We start from the raw sequence: 21,021 nt of genomic DNA on the forward strand, positions 1-21,021 counted from the left end.
ACACAGTAAGGGCACAATAAAAGTTAACCATGAACACCTACAGCTGTCCATGAGCAACCTTATGAGGTGTATCAATGTCAGCTAACCCAGACACCATGCAAAACCAGGACATTCCAAATGACATTATTACTCATTAAAACAATCAAAGTTGAGAAATGATTTTGGGTGTGGCAAGGCACTGCTGAACATCACTTTTACCTATGAATGCATTTAACACAGAAACTACCAGTGAGCGCTACAGATTCATCAAGAATTGCCTCCTGGGAGAAGAAACTCACCTTGAGACATCAAAGGGTGGGCTTAGAGGAGAGCTGCCTTTCTTCTCTCCATCAAGAAACTGGCACCCAAATTCTACTACCCACTCCTTTCAGCTAAGCTTCTTGCTTTGCTTCAGAATCAGGAGACGGAAAGCACGTGGAGAAAAGTGCTCATCGGGAGCCAAAGATGCTCCTCCTTTCCTGTAAGGGCCAAGCATCCCTAACAGCTGAAACTTTTTGAACGCTGATATGACCCTCAAGCGAATGAGCATTGGAGCATTTTGGATTTTGGATTTTTGGATTAGGAATGCTCAACTGGTGTGCATTCTGCAAATATTCCAAAATCCCAAAAAATCCAAAACTGAAAAACACTTCTGAAAGTGTTTTTTCCTCCGAAATCCCAAGCATTTCGGATAAGGGATATTCAATTCATACCTCCTGCCCTGGTCAAAACCTGGCACTTCAGCATTCGGGTCATAAAAGTGATAAGAATAAGCTCTTTGCTCATTACATCTGGAGGGTCAGTTTTAGGAGACTGGCACCATATGTAACAGTCAACTTGAGGTTGTTTTCGCTAAAGTGGCCAGGTTAAAAATACTTATTTGTTTGTTGCCATGTACACTTACCATTTTAGAAGTGTCTGTAAGGGGAAGGGGGAAGAAAATGTTTCAATGCACTGTGTAACAGTTACTTTCTTATGGAGGTGAAAATGGTACCCCAAAGACACTGACAATTACTGGCTGCCCAGGCCCAAGAAAATCCGGGCCCTGTATATTCCAGCTGCTCACCACAGTTAAACTGCTGAGTCCTTCCCTGACTCTAGCTATAAGACCGGTCCCATGATAGGCATTAAAACCTATCCCCATTCCCAGGCATCCCCGACAGTCCGACAGTCCGGACAAAAGCTGGGAACTATGTATCCTCACCTGGGTGACAGGCACAGTGCAGGAGTGTGAGCTATCGAAACAACCTGGTGAAGTCTCGCAAGGCCCAGCAAACTTGCTTACATTCCTCAGCACTAGAAAAGAAAAGGTAGGTTGGTCCTTGACTGAGGAGAAAGACAGAATATGCTGAAAAACAACTGCAACACTGGGGCACACTGAGAACCGTCCCAACTCTGCTAGGAGCTCTCTCCATCGTCTCCTGAGCGACTCTGGCTTCAGATCTTTCTGTAATTCAGGGCAAAAATTATTATATATGAGAAAAGTTATAAGCTTGGTGGTCTTCAAAGGGTGGACTCTGGACACAAACTGCCCGAGTTTGAATCTTGGCTCCACTGTGCCCTTGAACAAGTTACCAATCTTTGTCTCAGTTTCCTCATCTATTAATATTATCTACTTCATAACACTGTTTAGAGGATTAAAATCGTCCACATACAGAGTGCTTATGAAAATAGAGCAGTGAACAAAATAGTATTCAATAAATGTAGGCTGCTACAACAACACTTGGTTGCTAAGGCTCTCATAAGTTTCCTCATTCTCTTCCAAAGATAGATTTTGTTTACAAAGGCGGGTCTAGCAACTAAGTCTCCACCAGTCATTGATTTTCTAGTTGAACAGGCTGCTCAGGATTTCCTCCTGTGGGAGGAGGAGGGAGAGAGGAAAGGGTTAAAGCATGTAGAAAGAGACAAAGCAGGAGATGCCTATGTGATATGAATAGCCCAATATTCAACTGACCCTGTTTTTACAAAAGCCCCCGACCTCCCTTTGTCCAAAACTGTCACCAAGAAACCAGTTGATGCCAGCTTCATTCTACTCTATCTGTCTTCATAACAGTTTTTGCTAAATGAACATAAGGCTAAGCTAAAAGCTAAAGCAGTGGAGAAGGAAGCACTTCCTTTTTTTTTTTTTTTTTTTGATATGGAGTCTTGCTCATGTCATCCAGGCTGGAGTGCAATGGCACGATCTCAGCTCACTGCAACTTCCGCCTCCCAGGTTCAAGCGATTCTCCTGCCTCAGCCTCCCCAGTAGCTGGGATCACAGGTGCCCACCACCACGCCCGACTATTTTTTTGTATTTTTAGTAGAGATGTGGTTTCACCATGTTGGCCAGGCTGGTCTCGAACCCCTGACCTTGTGATCCGCCCGCCTCGGCCTCACAAAGTGCTGGGATTACAGGCATGAGCCACCGCGCCCAGCCAGGAAGCAATTCTTAATATGCTTGCCTTCCTGTAGCCCTCTCCCTGGCTCAACTAACTCAGATACCAGTGCCTACAGCCAAGGATTCAATGCAGATGAAAACACACTTTCCATCTCATAATGGTTAAACACCAGGGGAGGAAACTGCTCTAAGCGATCCAACAGAAAAGGTGAAAATAGAGCTATCCATTTAGGTTCCTACATCCAGATTTCCCTATCCATTGTAAGTTCTGAAACATCATTAAGAACCTTGACTTAGACTCCATGACTTGATTCAACAGAACATTCTAGAAACTTTCTTCTAGTCTCTCCATCCTAAAAATGTAATGAAAATAAGGCAGGTGGCCGGGCACAGTGGCTCATGCTTGTAATCCCAACACAGGGAGACCCCGTCTCTACAAATAATTTAAAACTTAGCTGGGTGTGGTGGTCCACACCTGTGGTCCCAGCTACTCACGAGGCTAAGGCAGGAGGATAACCTGAGCTGGGGAGGTTGAGGTTGCAGTGAGCCATGATTGTGCCATTGCACTCCAGGCTGGGCAACAGAGTGAGACCCTGTCTCAAAAAAAAGAAAAAAGAAAATGAGAAAGGTCTTTTGGCTTTATTGGAATTGCCATTACCTCTGTGGATTTAATAAGCTTCAATTTAAGTGTTACATTTCTCATTTTACTTCCAAATTAATACTGACTGTTAAGTAGGCAGCCAGGGTATGTGAGCCCATATCACTCATGCTCCCAATGTCAGGAAGGAGGAAGATCTGTAACCCAAGAGAAGTTGCTATGTGGTGTGTTATCACAAGGGACTAGGATAATAGAAAACCCTGAAAGTTAGAACAGTGCTGGAGACCGAGATTTTTTTGCTATCCTAATGTCTTACATGTTTTAAATTTTACCCTTCTTCAAGAGACTTCTGTTTTGTTTTGTTTTGTTTTCAGAACAAATAGAAACAGATAGAAACAGGGTCTCACTGTGTTGCCCAGGCTGCTCGAACCTCTGGGCTCAAGCTATCGTCCTGCCTCAGCCTCCAAAGTGCTGTGATTACAGGCGTGAGTCACTGTGCCCAGCAGAGACTTTGGAAATGATAACTTCACAGCCTCCTTTGTGGCACATGAGAAAAAGTATTGAAACTGAAATGCAAGTGTGGGAGAACTTTAGTGCGATAGGGTGAAATGAGGGACAGGTGACACTGTCAACTTGGCTTCTGCCCCAATCCTATCTGCAAGTGCTTTGGTGTCAAACACTTCAGCCAAATGTTTAACTGAAGTGTCCTTGGTGGGGAGCCCATAGAAATGGATCAAAAAGCTCCTTGAGGCCGGGCGCGGTGGCTCACACCTGTAATCGCAGCACTTTGGGAGGCCAAGGCGGGTAGATCACCTGAGGTCAGGAGTTTGAGACCAGCCTGGCCAACATGGTGAAACCCATCTCCACTAAAAAGACAAAAATTAGCCGGGTGTGGTGGTGGGCACCTGTGATCCCAGCTACTCAGGAGGCTGAGGCTGGAGGATCGCTTGAACCCAGGGGGCGGAGGTTGCAGTGAGCTGAGATCACACCACCACACTTCAGCCTGGGCGACAGAGCAAGACTCCGTCTCAAAAAAAAGAAAAAGCTCCATGAATGTTAGAACTATAGTTATGTGCTACAATGATGTTTTGGTCAATGATGGACTGCATGTATGACAGTGATCCTATGAGTATAATAGAGATGAACAACTGCACGTTGCGTTACTCACATGCTTGTGGTGATGCTGGTATAAACAAACCTACTGCACAGCCAGTCATATAAAAGGACAACACAAACAATTATCTACAGTACACAATACTTGATCATAAGCAACTATATTACTGGGTTAGGTATTTACTATACTACACTTTTTATCATTAATTTAGAGTATATTCCTTCTACTTACAAAAAAAAAAAATTACTGTAAAACAGCCTCAGGCAGGTCCTTCGGGAGGGATTCCAGAAGAAGACATTGTTATCCTAGGAGATGGCAACTCCATGTGTGTTACTGCCCTTGAAGACCTTCTAAGTGGGACAAGATGTAAAAAGGTGGAAGACAGTGATATTGATGATCTTGACCCTGTGTAGGTCTAGGCTAATATGTGTTTGTGTCTTAGCTTTTAACAAAAAAGTTTAAAAGCTAAAAAAAAAAATAAAGTAATTTTAAGAATAGAAAAAAGCTTATAAAGATAGAAAAAATTTTTTAATGAGCTGTACAATTTGTGTTTTAAGCTAGGTGTTATTACAAAGGAGTCCAAGAGTTAAAAAAAATTTTAGTTTATAAAGTAAAAAAGTTACAGTAAGCAAGAGTTAATTTATTATTATTATTATTATTTTGAGACAGCGTCTCACTCTGTCGCCCAGGCTGGAGTGCGGTGGCACAATCTCGGCCCACTGCAACCTCTGCCTCCCAGGTTCAAGCGATTCTCTAGCCTCAGCCTCCTGAGTAGCTGGGATTACAAGTGCCCACCACCACGCCTGGCTAATTTTTTAAATTTTTAGTAGAGATGGGGTTTCACCATGTTGGCCAGGCTGGTCTCAAACTCCTGACCTCAAGTGATCTGCCTGCCTCGGCCTCCCAAAGTGCTGGGATTACAGGCATGAGCCACCGCGCCTGGCCAAGGGTTAATTTATTATTGATGAAAAAATTTTTTTTTATAAATTTAGTGTAGCCTAAGTATACAGTATCTATAAAAAGTCTACAGTAGTGTACGGTAATGTCCTAGGCCGCCTATTCACTCACCACTCACTCATTGACTCACCTAGAGCAACTTCCAGTTCTGCAAGTTCCATCCATGGTAAGTGCCCTCATACAGGTATACCTTTTTTTTCTCTTTTATACTGTATTTTTACTGTACCTTTTCTATGTTTAGATATGTTTGGATATACAAATTCTTACCATTGTGTTACAATTGCCTACAGTATTCAGTACAGTAACCTGCTATACAGGTTTGTAGCCTAGGAGCAATCGGCTACACTATATAGACCAGGTGTCCGGTAGGCTATACCATCTAGGTTTGTAGAAGTATACTCCATGACGTTTGCACAACAACTAAACCACCTAATGACACATTTCTTGGAACATATTCCCATCATTAAGTAACACATGACTGTATTTTCTGTCTCAGTCCTTCTGACGTTTGATATTTCTTAGCTTTTTATTTATTTACTTTTTTAACTGCCAGTATTTTTTAGATTCTGTTTTCTGGCTTCTAGTCCCCAAATTCCTATCCTTCCACCATATTTCTGAAAGCTTTTATGGTCACTATTTCTCGAGCCCCATAAGATTACTAGGGGAGTGCTGAGAAATGAGATCCTTTTGATCCGATGACCTGTTAGGTAACAGAAAATAATGAAACTCTGATGACTTGACTAGGGATTCAACCCCTTACTGGCCTCTAATTCCAGTATCAATGCTTCCCATGTTCAACACCTTTTGGCTTTGAAGAGCCCCAGGCAAGTGACAAGTAGTCATAGAATAAACACCAAGATGGAGAAATGGAAATGATGGCAGGGTTTCTTCTAGTCCCAATTGGTCTTAGTTAATGATAGGTTCATTTGGCATTGGAAAGCAAGAATGTTATTTTAGACTGAAACGTCCCAGCTTTCTTCAAGTTGACCAACTGAAAAAGCTAGGGAATTAATTACCAGTACCATGTGAAAAGCAGGCTTGGACTTGCTGAAATGAAACTGAACCAGTTCACCCTCTCTGCCAGAATGGCAAACAAAGTAGCATGTTGAGGCAGGTGTTACGGACCTTAAAATCAAAAGGGAGACTGAGTCATGCATGGGACAGAAAGCTCAAGGGCTTTCTGTCTTGTCTACTACAGGCATTCTAGAGGAAGAGAATTACTAAGAGGAGATGAGCAATCTCAAGTCCTTTCTCTAGCACCTCTACATTAGCTCTTACTTCTGTTCATTTCCCACCACTATGTTACATATGTTACAGCCTGCTATAGGAAGAGCTGCAAAACTTGTTTAGTAATGGAAGATCAAGTAGGTCAGGTTGGTGGTGCACCTTATTTTCCCATATCACAGGACAAAGATAACAGGTTTTTTTTTCCCCCCACAGCACTGCTTTACTTAGGTCTCTTTTCCTTGCCCCAAGATTTATCTTAAATTAGGAAAGGATATCTATGACCTTGATTTCAGACTTACCATATTATTTTATCTGTCATATATTAGTCCCACTGAGGGAAAGAGGGCTTGATAAAGACTTATTCTACAATGTGTGGGATTCCAGAATGTGTGGGTGGCTGCCTTAGAGTCAACGGGAGACATGCCCCAGCTAGTTTTGCAAGTACATAATGACATTCTAGAAGTTTCTCCTCCAAGGAGAAAGGAGTTAACATTCACTGATCACATACTATGTGCAAGATCTTCTTTAGATTTCCATTTGGTATCTCATAATAACCTTATGAGACTGGTAGTACTAACCCTATTTCACTTGATAAATAAACTGAAGTTCAAAGTAATAGGGTATGTGGCAAGATTCAAACCAACATACTTGACTCCAAACCCCATCTTTGGAGGGTTTTCCCTAGGTTCCCATTTGCTTTAGGAAAATTAGAGCCAATACGATCCTGCCCTTATACTGTAACCAGCACTGAATGGATGCAAAACAGAAGCAGAGAGAAGCAACTACTATACTTCTTTCCCCTGAGACAGCTTGTAGACAGAATACTACTTCTACTGAGAAGATTCATAGTAAAAGCAATCAAAGAATTTTTAAGGTCACCCCAGTCAATATATGCCTACCCAGTGGAGGGGAAATCCCCACTTCTGGCAAAATGTGTCATGAAGGGTCACATGCTATTTTTCAGTCATGCATGTCACTTGATCTATGGCTAAAAGTGAGTTATTTCTGGGGCATACTGGGCTTACTACTTAAGCCACTTAGTGAAATATAAAATAATAGCATTCCATGGTTTGGGATTTTAACATTAACAAAATTGTTGGAGACATTCCAGAAGATGAGAAAGTAAACTATTTTGGAAAGTGACATTAAGAAATCAATTCTGAGAAAAGACAACTAGCTCTTGTACCACTGCTTAAAGTTCATTTTCCTTCCCTTCTATATCTGATTTTACCCATAAAAGTGTAATTTATGCTCATAAAAAAGTGCACATAGTGCAGAAAGTTATGAAACGAAAAGCCTCCCTTCCCCTCCTAGTCTCACTTATATATCTTTCCGAAAACTTACTGTGCAGAAAGTAGCCTGTGTGTGTGTGTATAATTTATAATAAAACAGCTCTTTAAAGTACAAGTTGGTTCGTTTACAATAGCATAAAAAAAACTTATGAAAAAATTTAACCAAGGAGGTGAAAAACTTATACACTGAAAACTACAAAAGAAGCTGAAAGAAATTAAAGACACCAATAAATGGAACAATATACTGTATTTGTCGATTTGGAGATTTAATATTGTTAAGATTTCAATACTACTCAAAGCAATCTATAGATTCAATACAATCCCCATCAAAATCCCAACAACCTCTTGTACAGAAAAATCTACCCTAAAATTCATACGGAATTTCAAGGGTCCCCAAGTGGCCAAAACAATCTTTTTTTTTTTTTGAGACGGAGCCTCGCTCTGTCGCCCAGGCTGGAGTGCAGTGGTGCAATCTCGGCTCACTGCAAGCTCCGCCTCCCGGGTTCACGCCATTCTCCTGCCTCAGCCTCCCGAGTAGCTGGGACTACAGGTGCCCACCACCACGCCCGGCTAATTTTTTGTGTTTTTAGTAGAGATGGGGTTTCACTGTTTTAGCCAGGATGGTCTCAATCTCCTGACCTCGTGATCTGCCTGCCTCGGCCTCCCAAAGTGCTGGGATTACAGGTGTGAGCCACCGCGCCTGGCCACCAAAACAATCTTTAAAGTGAACATTGCAGGCCTCATATTCCTGATTCTAAAATTTATTACAAAGCCACAGTAATCAAAACAGCATGGTATTGACATAAAGAAATACATCATAGACCAATGGAATAGAACAGGGAGCCCATTAATAAATTCTCCTGTATATGGTCAAATGATTTTCAACAAGGATGTCAAGACCATTCAGTGCAGAAAGGACAGTCTTTTCAACAAATGGTGCTGGGAAAACTGGATATCCACAAGCAAAAGAAAGAGGCTGGACCCTTACCTAATACCACATATAAAAATTAACTCAAAAAGGATCAAAGACATGATACAAGACCTAAAACTGTAAAACTCTTACAAGAAAACCTAGGCGGAAAACTTCATGACATGAAATCTGGCAATGATTTCCTAGATATGACACCAAACAGACAACAAAAGCAAAACAGATAAACTAGGCGACAACAAAATTAAAAACTTCTGTGCATCAAGGGACACAATCAACAGAATGAAAAGGCAACCTAAAGAATGGAGGAAAATGTTTGCAAATCATGTACCTGATAAGGAATTAATATCCCAAATATAAAAGGAACTCCTGCAACTAAACAACAAAAGAAACCCAATTTTTAAATAGGCAAAGCACTTGAATAGACATTTCTCCAAGAAGATAAAACAAATGGCCAATAAGCATATGAAAAGATGCTTAACATCACTAATCATTAGGGAAATGCAAATGAAAACCGCAATGAGATATCACTTCACACTTGGTGTGAAATGCTAAGATGGCTACTCTCAAAAACCCAGAAAATAACAAGTGTTGGTGAGGATGTGGAGAAATTGGAACTTTGTGCACTGCTAGTGGGAATGTAAAATGGTGCAGCTGCTATGGAAAACAGTATGATGGTTCTTCAAAAAATTAAAGAAGATTAAATAGAATCACCATATTATCCAGCAATTCTACCTCTGGGTATCCAAAAGAATTGAAAGCAGGGGCTGAAAGAGATATTTGTACACCTGTGTTTATAGCAGCCTTACTCACAACAGCAACCCAAATGGCCATCAACAGATGAAAGGATAAATAAAATGTGGTATATGCACACAATGGACTATTATTTAGCCTTTAAATGGAAGAAAATTCTGGCACACGCTACAACATAGATGAATCCTAAGGACATTATACTAAGTGAGGTAAGCTAATCACAAAAAGACAAATCTGTATGATCTCACTTATATGAGGTATCTAGAGTAGTCAGACTCAAACATTAAGTACGAAGTTAATTGCCAGGAGATGGGGAGAGGGGAGAATGGAGAATTGTTGCTTAATGTGTATAGTTTTAGTTTTACAAGATGAAAAAGTTCTTGAGATTGGTTGTGCAACAACATGAATATATACTTAACCCTACTGAACTATGCATTTATAAAAATGGTTAATACTGTAAATTTCATGTTATGTGTATTTTTATAACAGTTAAAAAATTTTTAAATTATTTTAAAAGCTCAAGTTAGGTTATATAATACTGTTATTTTAACCTTTACAATTTGTATTGTATATTTTTCCATATTATCACATATTTCTTCTTCCTTGTTCATCTTTGGGACTATTTACTAGTATAAGCTTCTGTTAATTATTTAACTTTTCTCTATTGATGGGCAATTAGAATATTTCCAGTTTTTTCACTACTACTAACCTTGCTATAACATTCCTTCTTTGACCCATATATCTTTCCACACTGTATGATTATAAGTCATTGCCTAAAATTTAGACAAAACTAAAGACTTTAGATATAAAAAGACTATCAGGGCAAAGGAACACTTAGCTATAAAATCCAACTTAAGTTGCTGTCATTACCATTAAGACCATAAGTCTCATAACCTTTGATTCGGTGATTACATTTTAAAGGAAAATATTCAGAAGAAGGAAAAGGCTCTATTTTTGACATTATCTGTAATACTAAAAAACTGAAAAATGATCTAAATGTCTACTAATAGAGGCATTATAAGGAAATCAAGTAACACCTTTATGGCTATAAAACAATAATTAGGAAGACTATGTAACTGTATTAAAAATATTTATATGTTCACAGTAAAAAAAACACACACACTTTACATTTTAGGCTGTAATCCAGAGATTGTAAGTTCCTCATGGGCCTAATGTATCCCAGGCAGATGTTCTGTTTGGACTACACAACTTCTTTGAAATTAGAATTTGACTATCTTTAGGCATGGTGAACATTCTCCAATTCACTGTCATCTACATCACTTTCTGATGTTTTATAATCAATGCTTTGCCTTACTCAGGTACCTATATTCTTGACCCCCGAATGTGGATGAAAACTCAGAAGGACTTAGAAAAATACAGACAGATCTCCTGACGGGGAGTGAGCTGCTCAGTGCATTTTCCTTTGGGAGAAACAGTGCCTCCACTTACCGTTAAAAAATCTTATACCAGTTATCACATATGTTAAATATATGTACATACATACACAGCATGGTGAATGTTTTCCCACCAGATTGGCTTCCAATGCCAATTTGTGCAATTCAAGGTTAAAGACTATAAATTGTCCATTTCCCAAGGGCGCATAAGAAATAAAGATATGTTTCTTCCCACATCCCACACCTCCTTAAGAACCCCCAGTATCACTCACCTAGTGACTTGCTTGTGGAAGTCTGTAAGTTGTTTGTGTGTCACTGTGACGGCTCCCACGGTTGTTTCCTTTGGCAAACCTTTTAAGGAATTTTCTAACCATCGACAGAAAGTCTGTATAGGAAAGAGGGGTAAGAGTTTTAAAAGGAAGCATAGCTTACTCACCTGAGACCCTATAGATACTAACAAAACCCCACAAATTTTCCTTAGTAGCATTTACTTCCCTACACTTGGGAGCAAGTAAAGGAATCAACAAAAGTGCTCTCATTAGCCCTTCAAAGCCTCTGGGTTGATGCAGTCTGCATATGCATGCCTAGACTTCCCTTCAAAGGGGCAGCGGGCATCATTTCAGAAAAGGACTTTCTACACCTTAGAAGTGAAGTTTCTTCTGGATGAGGCTATTGTTTTGTTCCTGTCACAACGTATATGACATATATACATATGCACGCATGCGAACATGAACACACACACACACACACACACACACACTCTCTCTCGCTCTCTCTCTCTTTTTTGAGACAGGGTCTCACTCTGTTGCCCAGGCTGGCGTGCAGTGCACTGCAGCTTTGACCTTCCAGCCTCAAGTGATCCTCCCACCTCAGCTTCCCAGGTAGCTCAGACTACAGAAGTCCATCAACATGCCTGGCTAATTAAAAACAATTTTTTTTAAAGAGATGAGGAGTCTTTCTATGTTGCCCAGACTGGTCTCAAACTCCTGGGCTCAAGAGATCCTCCCAAAGTGCTGGAACTATAGGTGTAAGCACTTGACCAGTATATTTTTAAAATTAAACAGATTTCCAAAAACTCTTGAGCTTAAAGATCAAAAGTGATCCAGAGTAAAGGTTCAGATACCTGAAAGAGCAGGGGCAAAAAGTATACTAAGCCACCATGTCAGAAAGTATACATATGAGACATATGAGTCCAGAATCTTAAGGATTTTAAGGCCATCTCTCTCAGAATAAGTCCTATCCATTCAGTTCCTTTGTGATATCTGCCTGTTCTTTGTATTAAAAACCCTTGTTCTTGTTGCTGTTTAATTTACTTATATATTTTTTATATAAGTATATCTGAGAATTCTCTTTATGCCTTTCCTATGCACAAAAATTGTCTACTCCCTTTACTTCCTTCCTTTCTAAAATAAAAATTCTACAGACTTCCTCTGGGTTCTTATTTTCAGTTTAATTGTTGTCCTTTGGGTCAGCACTAATATTTCTTCATCCCTTTCTTAAGTGGAATGTATACTTCAGTCATAGTTTTGGGCTGTAAAATTACTCTTTTATACCTAATTTTTTTTACATTATATATTTTCCCATCATATTCATTTATGACCATAATAGGCCAGAGCAAAAGTATTATAAATGCTCATGAAGTACGAAGCATTTCTTAATTATGGATACATAACAGCTCCTTAATTCTTAAAAATACATAATAGTTGTTATATAGCAAACTTTTTCTTTTTTGAGACAGGGTCTTGCTATGCAGCTCAGACTGGAGTGCAGTGGCATGATCATAGCTCACTGCAGGCTGGAACTCCTGGGCTTAAGCAATCCTCCTACCTCACCCTCCTGAGTAGCTGGGACTATAGATGTATGCCACCACACCCAGCTAATTAAAAAGAAAAAAAAATTTTTTTTTTTTTTGTAGGGATGGGGTCTATGTTGCCCAGGCTGGTAGTCTCAAACTCCTGGCATCAAGTGATCCTCCTGCCTTGGTCTCCCAAAGTATTGGGAAGACAGGCATGAGCCATTGTGCCTGGCTGATATACAGTACACTCCTTAGAGTACATGGCTACCTGGTTTCTATTCCTGTCCAAACTTCTTGTTCTCATTTTTTGTTGTTGTTGTTAGCACTTAACAATATGCTTACAATCAAGAATGTTTTCATAAAGTTAGATTTACATAAGTTTTCTGTTACTTGGGAACCAAATGTATTTGTAAAAAAGTTTAAGCAGAGTATGAAGACTTTTTCCCTCAGGTCAAGGACTTTTGAATTAAATTTGCTGATTCCTGGAGGCTCAAAAAGTACTTTTCTTTAGAAAAACAAATATGCTACTCTATCAGGTTGAAATGGAACATGTGTATTGAACCAGAGAGGAATAGGTACTATCTGTTATATATTATTATTATAAATTTTATATTCTGTGGTTCTGTAAGACAGCTCACTTTAACTAGGTCCCAATGAGTACTTTCCTGAACTGCTTTTACAGTAATATTAAAAATTATAAATTCCATTTTAAAAATGATTTCAGGTTATATTATACTTTACCATTCTACTCAACTTTCACACAGTACACATAACCTGAGTTATGGTCATGTGGCCCAGTACTGAAATTACTTGGGCATTATTAGATAGCTTTAAAAAAACAACTCCATCCTTAGGTGGGTGATAAAGGATCTGGTTCAAAGAAATCCAAAGGGGAAACATATCCAACTGTACATTGTGGGTTACTTTGACAATTACGTGCTTCCAAATGTTCTGGCTAGATGTATCACCAAGAAATAATACAGTGCTATAGAATAAGTCTGAAAGGATTAAATACTTCTTGAGTAATATGTAACTAATATAACTGACATTTGGGCATCTCTCACAAGTGAACAAATTTCACATTGGACAGCCACACGACTGAATTCAATGCTTGATACTTACTTCTGGTAATATACCCCCTATGACAGTGACATAGAAACATGCTTTAAAGAACTCAATAATAAATTACTGATCTTTACGGGCCTCTTCATCTACCAATCTAATTTGGCAATATGCCTAAATTTGGTTCCATGGACAGAAAACAGCGCTAGTTTCAAAATTAGGGTTGGCCTGAAGGAACCAAAGCCTATTACATTTAGGGACTATGAGATAAATTCCTCATGAAAACAATCTTACCGGTCTGTCAACCTGCATGATCTCCCAGAGCACTTCAGCCACATCTGGTAGGGTATAGGGGGGGAGGCAAAAGCAGCAGGTGTGCAGCAGCTGGCTGACAAGCTGCTGTCCAAGCTGGTTCATCACCTGTCCAATCAGTTCTTTCCGTAATTCAAAGTCTTCTTCATGCTGTATGTAGGAAAGCAGGAACATCAGATAAATTCTAGTCTCAACTTCCTAAAGACCAAGCACTCTTTCCCCTTTAGTAATTTCTCTTTAATAGGAAAGTGTGTGTGTGTGTGTGTGTGTGTGCGTGTGTGTGCACGCGCGGGTGTGTGTGTGTGTGTGTGTATGCAGGTGTGTGTAAAGTAACAGCTGGATTCACAAAGTCCAGAAGTTTTTTGTCTTTAGAAAGAAAATGAAGGAGTTTATTAGTATCCAAGGAATGAACATGGGTTTCAACAGAGATTAATGCTTATATTTTTCATGATTTGAAGACAGAAAACATGGTTAAGAATTAAAGTTAGCAATTTAAAAAATTTTTTTCTCTTCATCTTCTATGTGATGGTATTAATTTTTTTTTAATGTGAAAAATAACTTGTGTTCCTATTTCCTTTTTTAAAAACTAAGTCAGCCTGGCATGGCAGCACACACCATAGTCCCAGCCACTCCAAAGGCTCAGGTAGGGGAACAGCTGGAACCCAGTGTTCTGGGCTAGAGCATGCTATACCAAATGGGTGCCTGTACTAAGTTCAGCATCAATGTGGTGACCTCCCAGGAGCGAGGAACCACTCCTGGGTTGCCTAAGGAGGGAGGGGTGAACAGCCCAAGTCAGAAACAGAGTGGGTCAAAATTCCATTCTGATCTGTAGTGGGATCTCGCCTGTGAATGGCCACTACAGTCTGTCTGGGTAACACAGCCGGAACCCCACGTCACAACAAAACAAAACAAAACCAACTGAAATTAGAATTGAAGACGTCTATCAGAGATCTAATTTTTTCTATCGAAAAAAAAACCCTTTTTTTCTTCTTGCGGTCCTTAATTTTTTTTTTTTTGAGACAGAGTCTTGCTCTGTCACCCAGGCTGGAGTGCAGTGGCCTGATCTTAGCTAACTGAAACCTCCATCCCCTGGGTTCAAGCAATTCTCCTGCCTCAGCCTCCCTAGAAACTGGGATTACAGGCATACACTACCACACTTGGCCAATTTTTGTATTTTTAGTAGAGACAGGGTTCACCATGTTGGCCAGGCTGGTCTTGAACTCCTGACCTCAAGTGATCTGCCCGCCTTGGCCTCCCAAAGTGCTGGGATTACAGGCGTGAGCCACTGCGCCCAGCCCTTCTTGTGGTCTTTAAATACACATGTATTTCTAATACCTTGAGAAAAATATTTTTTAAATTGCCTTTCCCTTCTAGTTATTTTCTTCTCTTTTACTGCCAAACTTCTTAAATGAATAGCCTAAATACAATGCAGAATACTTACTTCTTCACTGCTCTCCCCTGTCTACAATTCTACTCCACATCTAATCAAACCTACCTTCGAAATTCCTGTGAAGCACTTTACTACTCCCACTGCTTAGCTGTCTACTAACAAACTTAGTACTATTCTGACTTGCTCTGATCTTGGTTTAGAGGCAGTATGACTAACTGCCTCTCTAATCCATCAAAATTCTACCTCTAATTCATGGCTTCATTTAAATCCCTCCCCTTCCATAAAGTTATTCCAACTCTTTTTGGTCTAGAGCTTTCCCTCGTCTGATCTCATACAAATCATGACTTTTATCACTCATCTGACAATCAAATACTGGAGGCCAAGGTGGGAGGATCACTTGAGGCCAGGAGTTCAAGACCAACCTGGGCAACATGGTGAAATGCCATCTCTACAAAAAATATAAAAACTAGCCAGGCATGGTGTTGAATGTCTGTAGTCCTGGCTACTCAGTAGGCTGAGGATCCCTTGAGATTCACATCACTGTACTCCAGCCTAGGCAACAGAGCAAGACCCTGTTTCAAAAACAAATGAAAAACACCAAATACTGGCATCTTGTTGTTACTTAACTCTTTAAACTTGTTTCTCTCTTCAACTAGACACCAAATGATTTGGGAGCATGAACAGTTTTAGACTGCTTTATATAGCCTAAAGCACCCAGCACAAGTGTCTTAGTTGATATTTTGGCTAGTGAATGATCCACTATGATATATGTCTACCAATACAGATCAAGTAAGGAAATACTGGGATGCTGGTTTTCTCCTAAGGAATGAGAAAGAGATAGGAGATAAAAGCTGTTAAGTAAAAATGGTATCATTTTTATACTTACATCATTGGCTACCCCTGTATGAATGAGGTCTCGTAGAAACCTCATGACACTACAATTGGCATCCCGGTGGTCCAGGGTAGTAGAGGCAATGGCCCACTGTAAGATAGGGATGACTACTTGGCTCCGCAGCAAGGTGACAGGGCTACGCTGAATAAACCTGGTGTGGAAAGTGAGACTAGGTATAAATGACAAGATTAGGCTATAAAAGCAGCCAGGGTAAAAGAGCAAAACTATGAAGACAGTAAAAAAGATCAGTGGTTGGTGGGGGGTTTCAGGGAAGAAGGGATGAATAGACAGAACACAGAGGATTTTTTTTGGCAGTGAAAGTATTCTGTATGATACTATAACAGTGGATACATGTCATTACACATTTGTCAAAACCCACAGAATGTACACCAAGAGTGAAGCCTAATGTAAACTATGGACTTTGGGTGATAATGATGTGTTCATATAGGGTCACTGTTTGTATTACTCTGGTGGGGGATGCTAATAGAGGGGAAGGCTGTGTGTATTAGGAGGGAGGGGTATATGGGAGCAACTTTTCACTCAAATTTGCAGTGAACCTAAAGTTGCTCTTAAAAAAAAAGGACCATATCTTAGATTAGTATATTAAAAGACGTGTCACCACATCCTATTTCCAACTAAGATTTTATAAATCAAGAAAGACCAGTCAAAAGGACCTACAAGTAGAAACTCTCCTAGGTTAAAAAGTCCTAAAGATGCTAGAACAGCATTTCCCAAACTAAAGTTCACAGAATTCCAGTTCCCAGGATGTCAACAGGAATCCCTCAAAGAAAAGGTTGTGCGTTCAGGTAAGCTTGGGAAATGCTGCTGGATTTTGAAAGTAGTTTTGCTTGTTTATTTTTTGCTTTAAACTACTATCAGGTTTCTAAGTTCCTTTAATATACAGGGAGAATCTCTTCAGAAAAAGATACAGTATACTCCAAACTTGTTTCATCATTTGTATAAAGAACATTTTTAGGGACTAGTTTTCCAAGGAATACATACCCTAAGAAAACACAGGGTGTGCCGGGCGTGGTGGCTCAGGCCTGTAATCCCAGCACTTTGGGAGGCCGAGGAGGGTGGATCACGAGGTCAGGAGATCGAGACCATCCTGGCTAACACAGTGAAACCCCGTCTCTACTAAAAATACAAAAAATTAGCTGGGTGTGGTGGCGGGTACCTGTAGTCCCAGCTACTCGGGAGGCTGAGGCAGGAGAATGGCGTGAACCCAGGAGGCAGAGCTTGCAGTGAGCCAAGATCACGCCACTGCACTCCAACCTGGGCGACAGAGCGAGACTCTGTCTCAAAAAAAAAAAAAAAGGAAAGAAAACAGAGGGTGACAGCCCATCCAACAATTCTATCAACTAAAAAAAAAAAAAAAAGAAAAAGAAAAAAAAAAGGTTTTTCTAACCTATCCAAAAACTAACAAAAAAAAGGATTCAATATTCAATCCTGCCAGGTACGGTGGCTCACGCCTGTAATCCCAGCACTTTGGGAGGCCAAGGTGGGCGGATCACCTGAGGTCAGGAGTTTGAGACCAGCCTGATCAACATGGCAAAACCCCGTCTCTATTAAAAATACAAAAATTAGCTGGGCATGGTGGTGGGCACCTGTAATCCCAACTACTCGGGAGGCTGAGGTAGGAGAATCACTTGAACCCGGGAGGCAGAGGTTGCAGTGAGCCGAGATCATGCCATTGCACTCCAGCCTGGGCAACAGAGTGACAGTCCATCTCAAAAAAGAAAAAAGAAAAAAAATCAATCCTAAGATGAAACAATCAAGTCAATATTACTTTGCATTTGTAAATGATATAACAGTTGGGCTTTTGTTGTTTTGAAAATAATGATTTTTCTTTTTTTTTTTTTAATGCTGGTATGGTAACAGTTTGGGTTCAAATTCCTTAGTTAGGGACTAAGGAATTCAAGCAGAAGTTTGGCAATCATATTATCAGTGCTACTGATAAAGTAGGCTGTGAGTAGAGCTGAGAAATACAGTATGAGATAACTGCTAAGGCATCTTAAAATCCCAAACATTCTTTATTCCGAAACTGATTATATCTAAAGGATGCTAAGCTTCTCAAAGAGAAGGTTGAGGTGAAACATGAAATTGCAACAGCACGAACAGTTAAAACCTACAGAGGACTGACTGTAGAGATGATCTAGTCAAGTGTTTTGCCAGGCACACTGCATTGTCTTGTGTGTGAGCCCTCCTTCCTGGCAGGAACTCAGCTCCTTTATCCCTTGCTTCCCGCAATACTCTGCGTCATTGCTGGGGATATATCAGCTTGCAATTTACCTTTGGGTTATGAATCATTAATCTACTTACTCCAGTGACTTCATTTTACAAGAATAAAACAACCAACGGTCAGATGGCAAGACTAAGCAGTGATAGGATGAGCAATTAAGAAATGGGCTCTTCAGAAGGATTTACCTGGTGGCTAGCCGGAACAGGTCATCTACAGTGTCAGGGTGATTCTGGAGACCATTCTGCTGTTCTAGGAGCTGAAAGGTGGGGATGCACAGTGCCTAAAACAAAACAGTGATTTTAAAAGAAATGCTTTTTCAGAAATGCCACAGCATTCAGACTTGCCAAATATTTATTACAATAAGTACAAAAGGAACAAAGAAGAAAAGCACAGCTGGGGAAAGAAAAAGATTGTAATGAGAATCTGATCAGGAAAAGAAACACATAAATCCTTCCCAGTTGACATAAACAGTTTTCACCTATGAAGTCCACATTTAAGAAAGGGTTGAGAAAACAGATTTTAGCTGATAAAACTCAACAGATGTCATCTCAAAGTTTTAGAAATTTCTGAAAGCAAAGATTCTATTTAGGTATAGTCCACTAAGGGAGTGGAAGTTTTTATAATAATTATGAAATATCAATTTTAAATGAAAAGACATCTTGGGAAAAGAAACAACATTCTTCAACTCAATATTCCCCTCTGTGGCTGGAAGGGAGGGAAAAGCAGTATCTGAGGAGCTGTTTCCAATGCTATTATTAATTCTAAAACCCTCCCTGCTGCTAAGTAAACTAGTCAGTTGGCTGTTCCAGGCAAGAAGTTAAAAATACAATAATGCTTGAGCTTAGAGATTCATTGTTCTCACCTCCTCCCCCCTCCAAACACCCTATCTCTGGAAGAGCATAAACCAGGCAGTAACATGTAATAATCATTACACTCATGTGGTCAGTCTCTCATTCTCTCAAACAGGCCTGTTCAGAGAACAACTGGGAAGCTTCCACCTCCCTGTTATTAGGAAATCAACATGCCTGGGGGAAAACATAAAGAAGCAACAGAATTAAAGACATGGTAAAGAATACGCTGCTAGGCCTTCAGACCCTCTAGGCCTGATGCGTCTACACTCCTCATGGAAAAGATACCTGGAGCATGTCTAGCAGTCCCTGCCGACAGCCTTCTTCCATGCCATATTCATCCACGAGGATACTGCCAAGGTACAGGAAGCAGGAATGCTGATGTACGTGGTACACATTCACCATCTGTTAGGGAAAAAACAATTAGTTCAATGCTTCGTCCTTCAAAAAGTACCAACTTATGAAGCTGTCTCCAGGAAGAAATTCAGAGATAGATTGGCTTCTTCTCTTTAAGGCAACATAGTATAAAGCTTCTTAGCACTATTTTGTGAAACACAGGGCTCAATATCTCAATGATTTTCAGGTTCTCTATTCTTCCAACCCTTTGACCTTTCATCTTCCCAAGACAATGCTGTATAAGAGTTGTCTAATACTTAACGCTAGAAGCTATCAGGGAACTCATGGATTATTTGCAAAACCCCAGCACAGAATATTTCATCCAGTACGTAAAAGTTGCTCTCATTTGCACTGTAGGTAAGTCATATTTTTAAATAGGATATATAGCCACAGTTGGGAAAACAGTATCAAACACCTTCATCTTGGAGAAGACAGTGAAAGCATTGTTTAAATTTTGAGTTGCTCCTAAACCTATTTTATCTTTTAAGTAAAAAATAGTGTTTTCTATGAAGATATTTGGATTTCAACAGAGCAAAAATTTTAACACAATATGCACATTATTATTTTTTTTTAAGAGACTGGGTTTCGCTCTGTTGCCCAGGCTGGAGTGCAGTGGTGAGATCTTGGCTCACTGTGGCCTCAACCTACCAGGCTCAAGGGATCCTCCCACCTCAGCCTCCCGAGCAGCTGGGACTATAGGTGTGCACCACCATGCCCGGCCATGATATGCGCTTAAATGATTTGTTTAGAATTTTTACTCCACTATCCTCCCAGAATTAAGAAACAATTGTATACTCACCTATTTAAAATGCCACCACAGTACATATGTATTGATCTTATTACATAAATTCAACTCTATGAACTTGGGACTGAAAGGATACAGTAACTTAATTCTTCTATTGGCATATGCCATGGAATGAGCATGAGATGGGAGCTATGAATCCATTCCATGTTGTAAACTCAAAATTATATGCTCTACTAAGGAATGATTAAGTCAAGGGTTGCCAAACATTTTCTTAAAGGGCTACTTTGTAAAAAGTATAGATCTTGTCCGCCATTCAGTCTTCTGCCCACTCAAGTTTGCCAGTGTAGCACAAAAATGACCAATAGATAATACTTAAATGAATTATGGCTATAGCTCAGTAAAACATTAAAAAAAAAAACAAAAACAAAAATAGGTGGCAAGGCCACTGACTATCGATTGCTGGCTCCTGAGTTAAGGGATTTTTTAAGGATAATTTTCATTTTTGTCACATGTACTGACTCTAGAACACACTTCCTATATAACAGCGCTACCTACTCTATTGGGTTAGTCATATACTTAACTGGCAGGAATTAAAAAACAGTATCAAAGTCATGAGGGTATCCTCCAATAGCAAAGGGGCATTCTATCAAGTTGTAGTAGACCCAGAATGTATTGCACTGAAGGGGACACTTGACCAGAGGTGGCAATTGCCTAAATGCG

At 40.0% G+C, this 21,021-nt stretch overlaps 1 protein-coding gene across 4 annotated transcripts in view; it reads right to left on the reverse strand.

Moving 5' to 3' along the window:
* The window catches only part of TNPO3 (transportin 3), a 104,039-nt gene that overhangs the window by 1,864 nt on the left and 81,154 nt on the right, over positions 1-21,021 (reverse strand). For all 4 annotated transcript variants that reach the window (XM_004046199.4, XM_063708280.1, XM_019031429.4 and 1 more), the window contains 6 exons: positions 19,449-19,565; positions 18,498-18,592; positions 16,065-16,221; positions 13,771-13,938; positions 10,892-11,004; positions 1,184-1,275 (listed from right to left, as the gene is read on the reverse strand). In XM_004046199.4, coding sequence (XP_004046247.1) covers positions 1,215-1,275; positions 10,892-11,004; positions 13,771-13,938; positions 16,065-16,221; positions 18,498-18,592; positions 19,449-19,565 — 711 coding nt within the window. In that variant the 3' untranslated portion in view covers positions 1,184-1,214. The remainder of the gene's footprint in view (positions 1-1,183; positions 1,276-10,891; positions 11,005-13,770; positions 13,939-16,064; positions 16,222-18,497; positions 18,593-19,448; positions 19,566-21,021) is intronic.

Source organism: Gorilla gorilla, chromosome 6, assembly GCF_029281585.2.
Source record: "Gorilla gorilla gorilla isolate KB3781 chromosome 6, NHGRI_mGorGor1-v2.1_pri, whole genome shotgun sequence".
In the NCBI taxonomy this organism is placed as follows: Eukaryota; Metazoa; Chordata; class Mammalia; order Primates; family Hominidae; genus Gorilla; species Gorilla gorilla.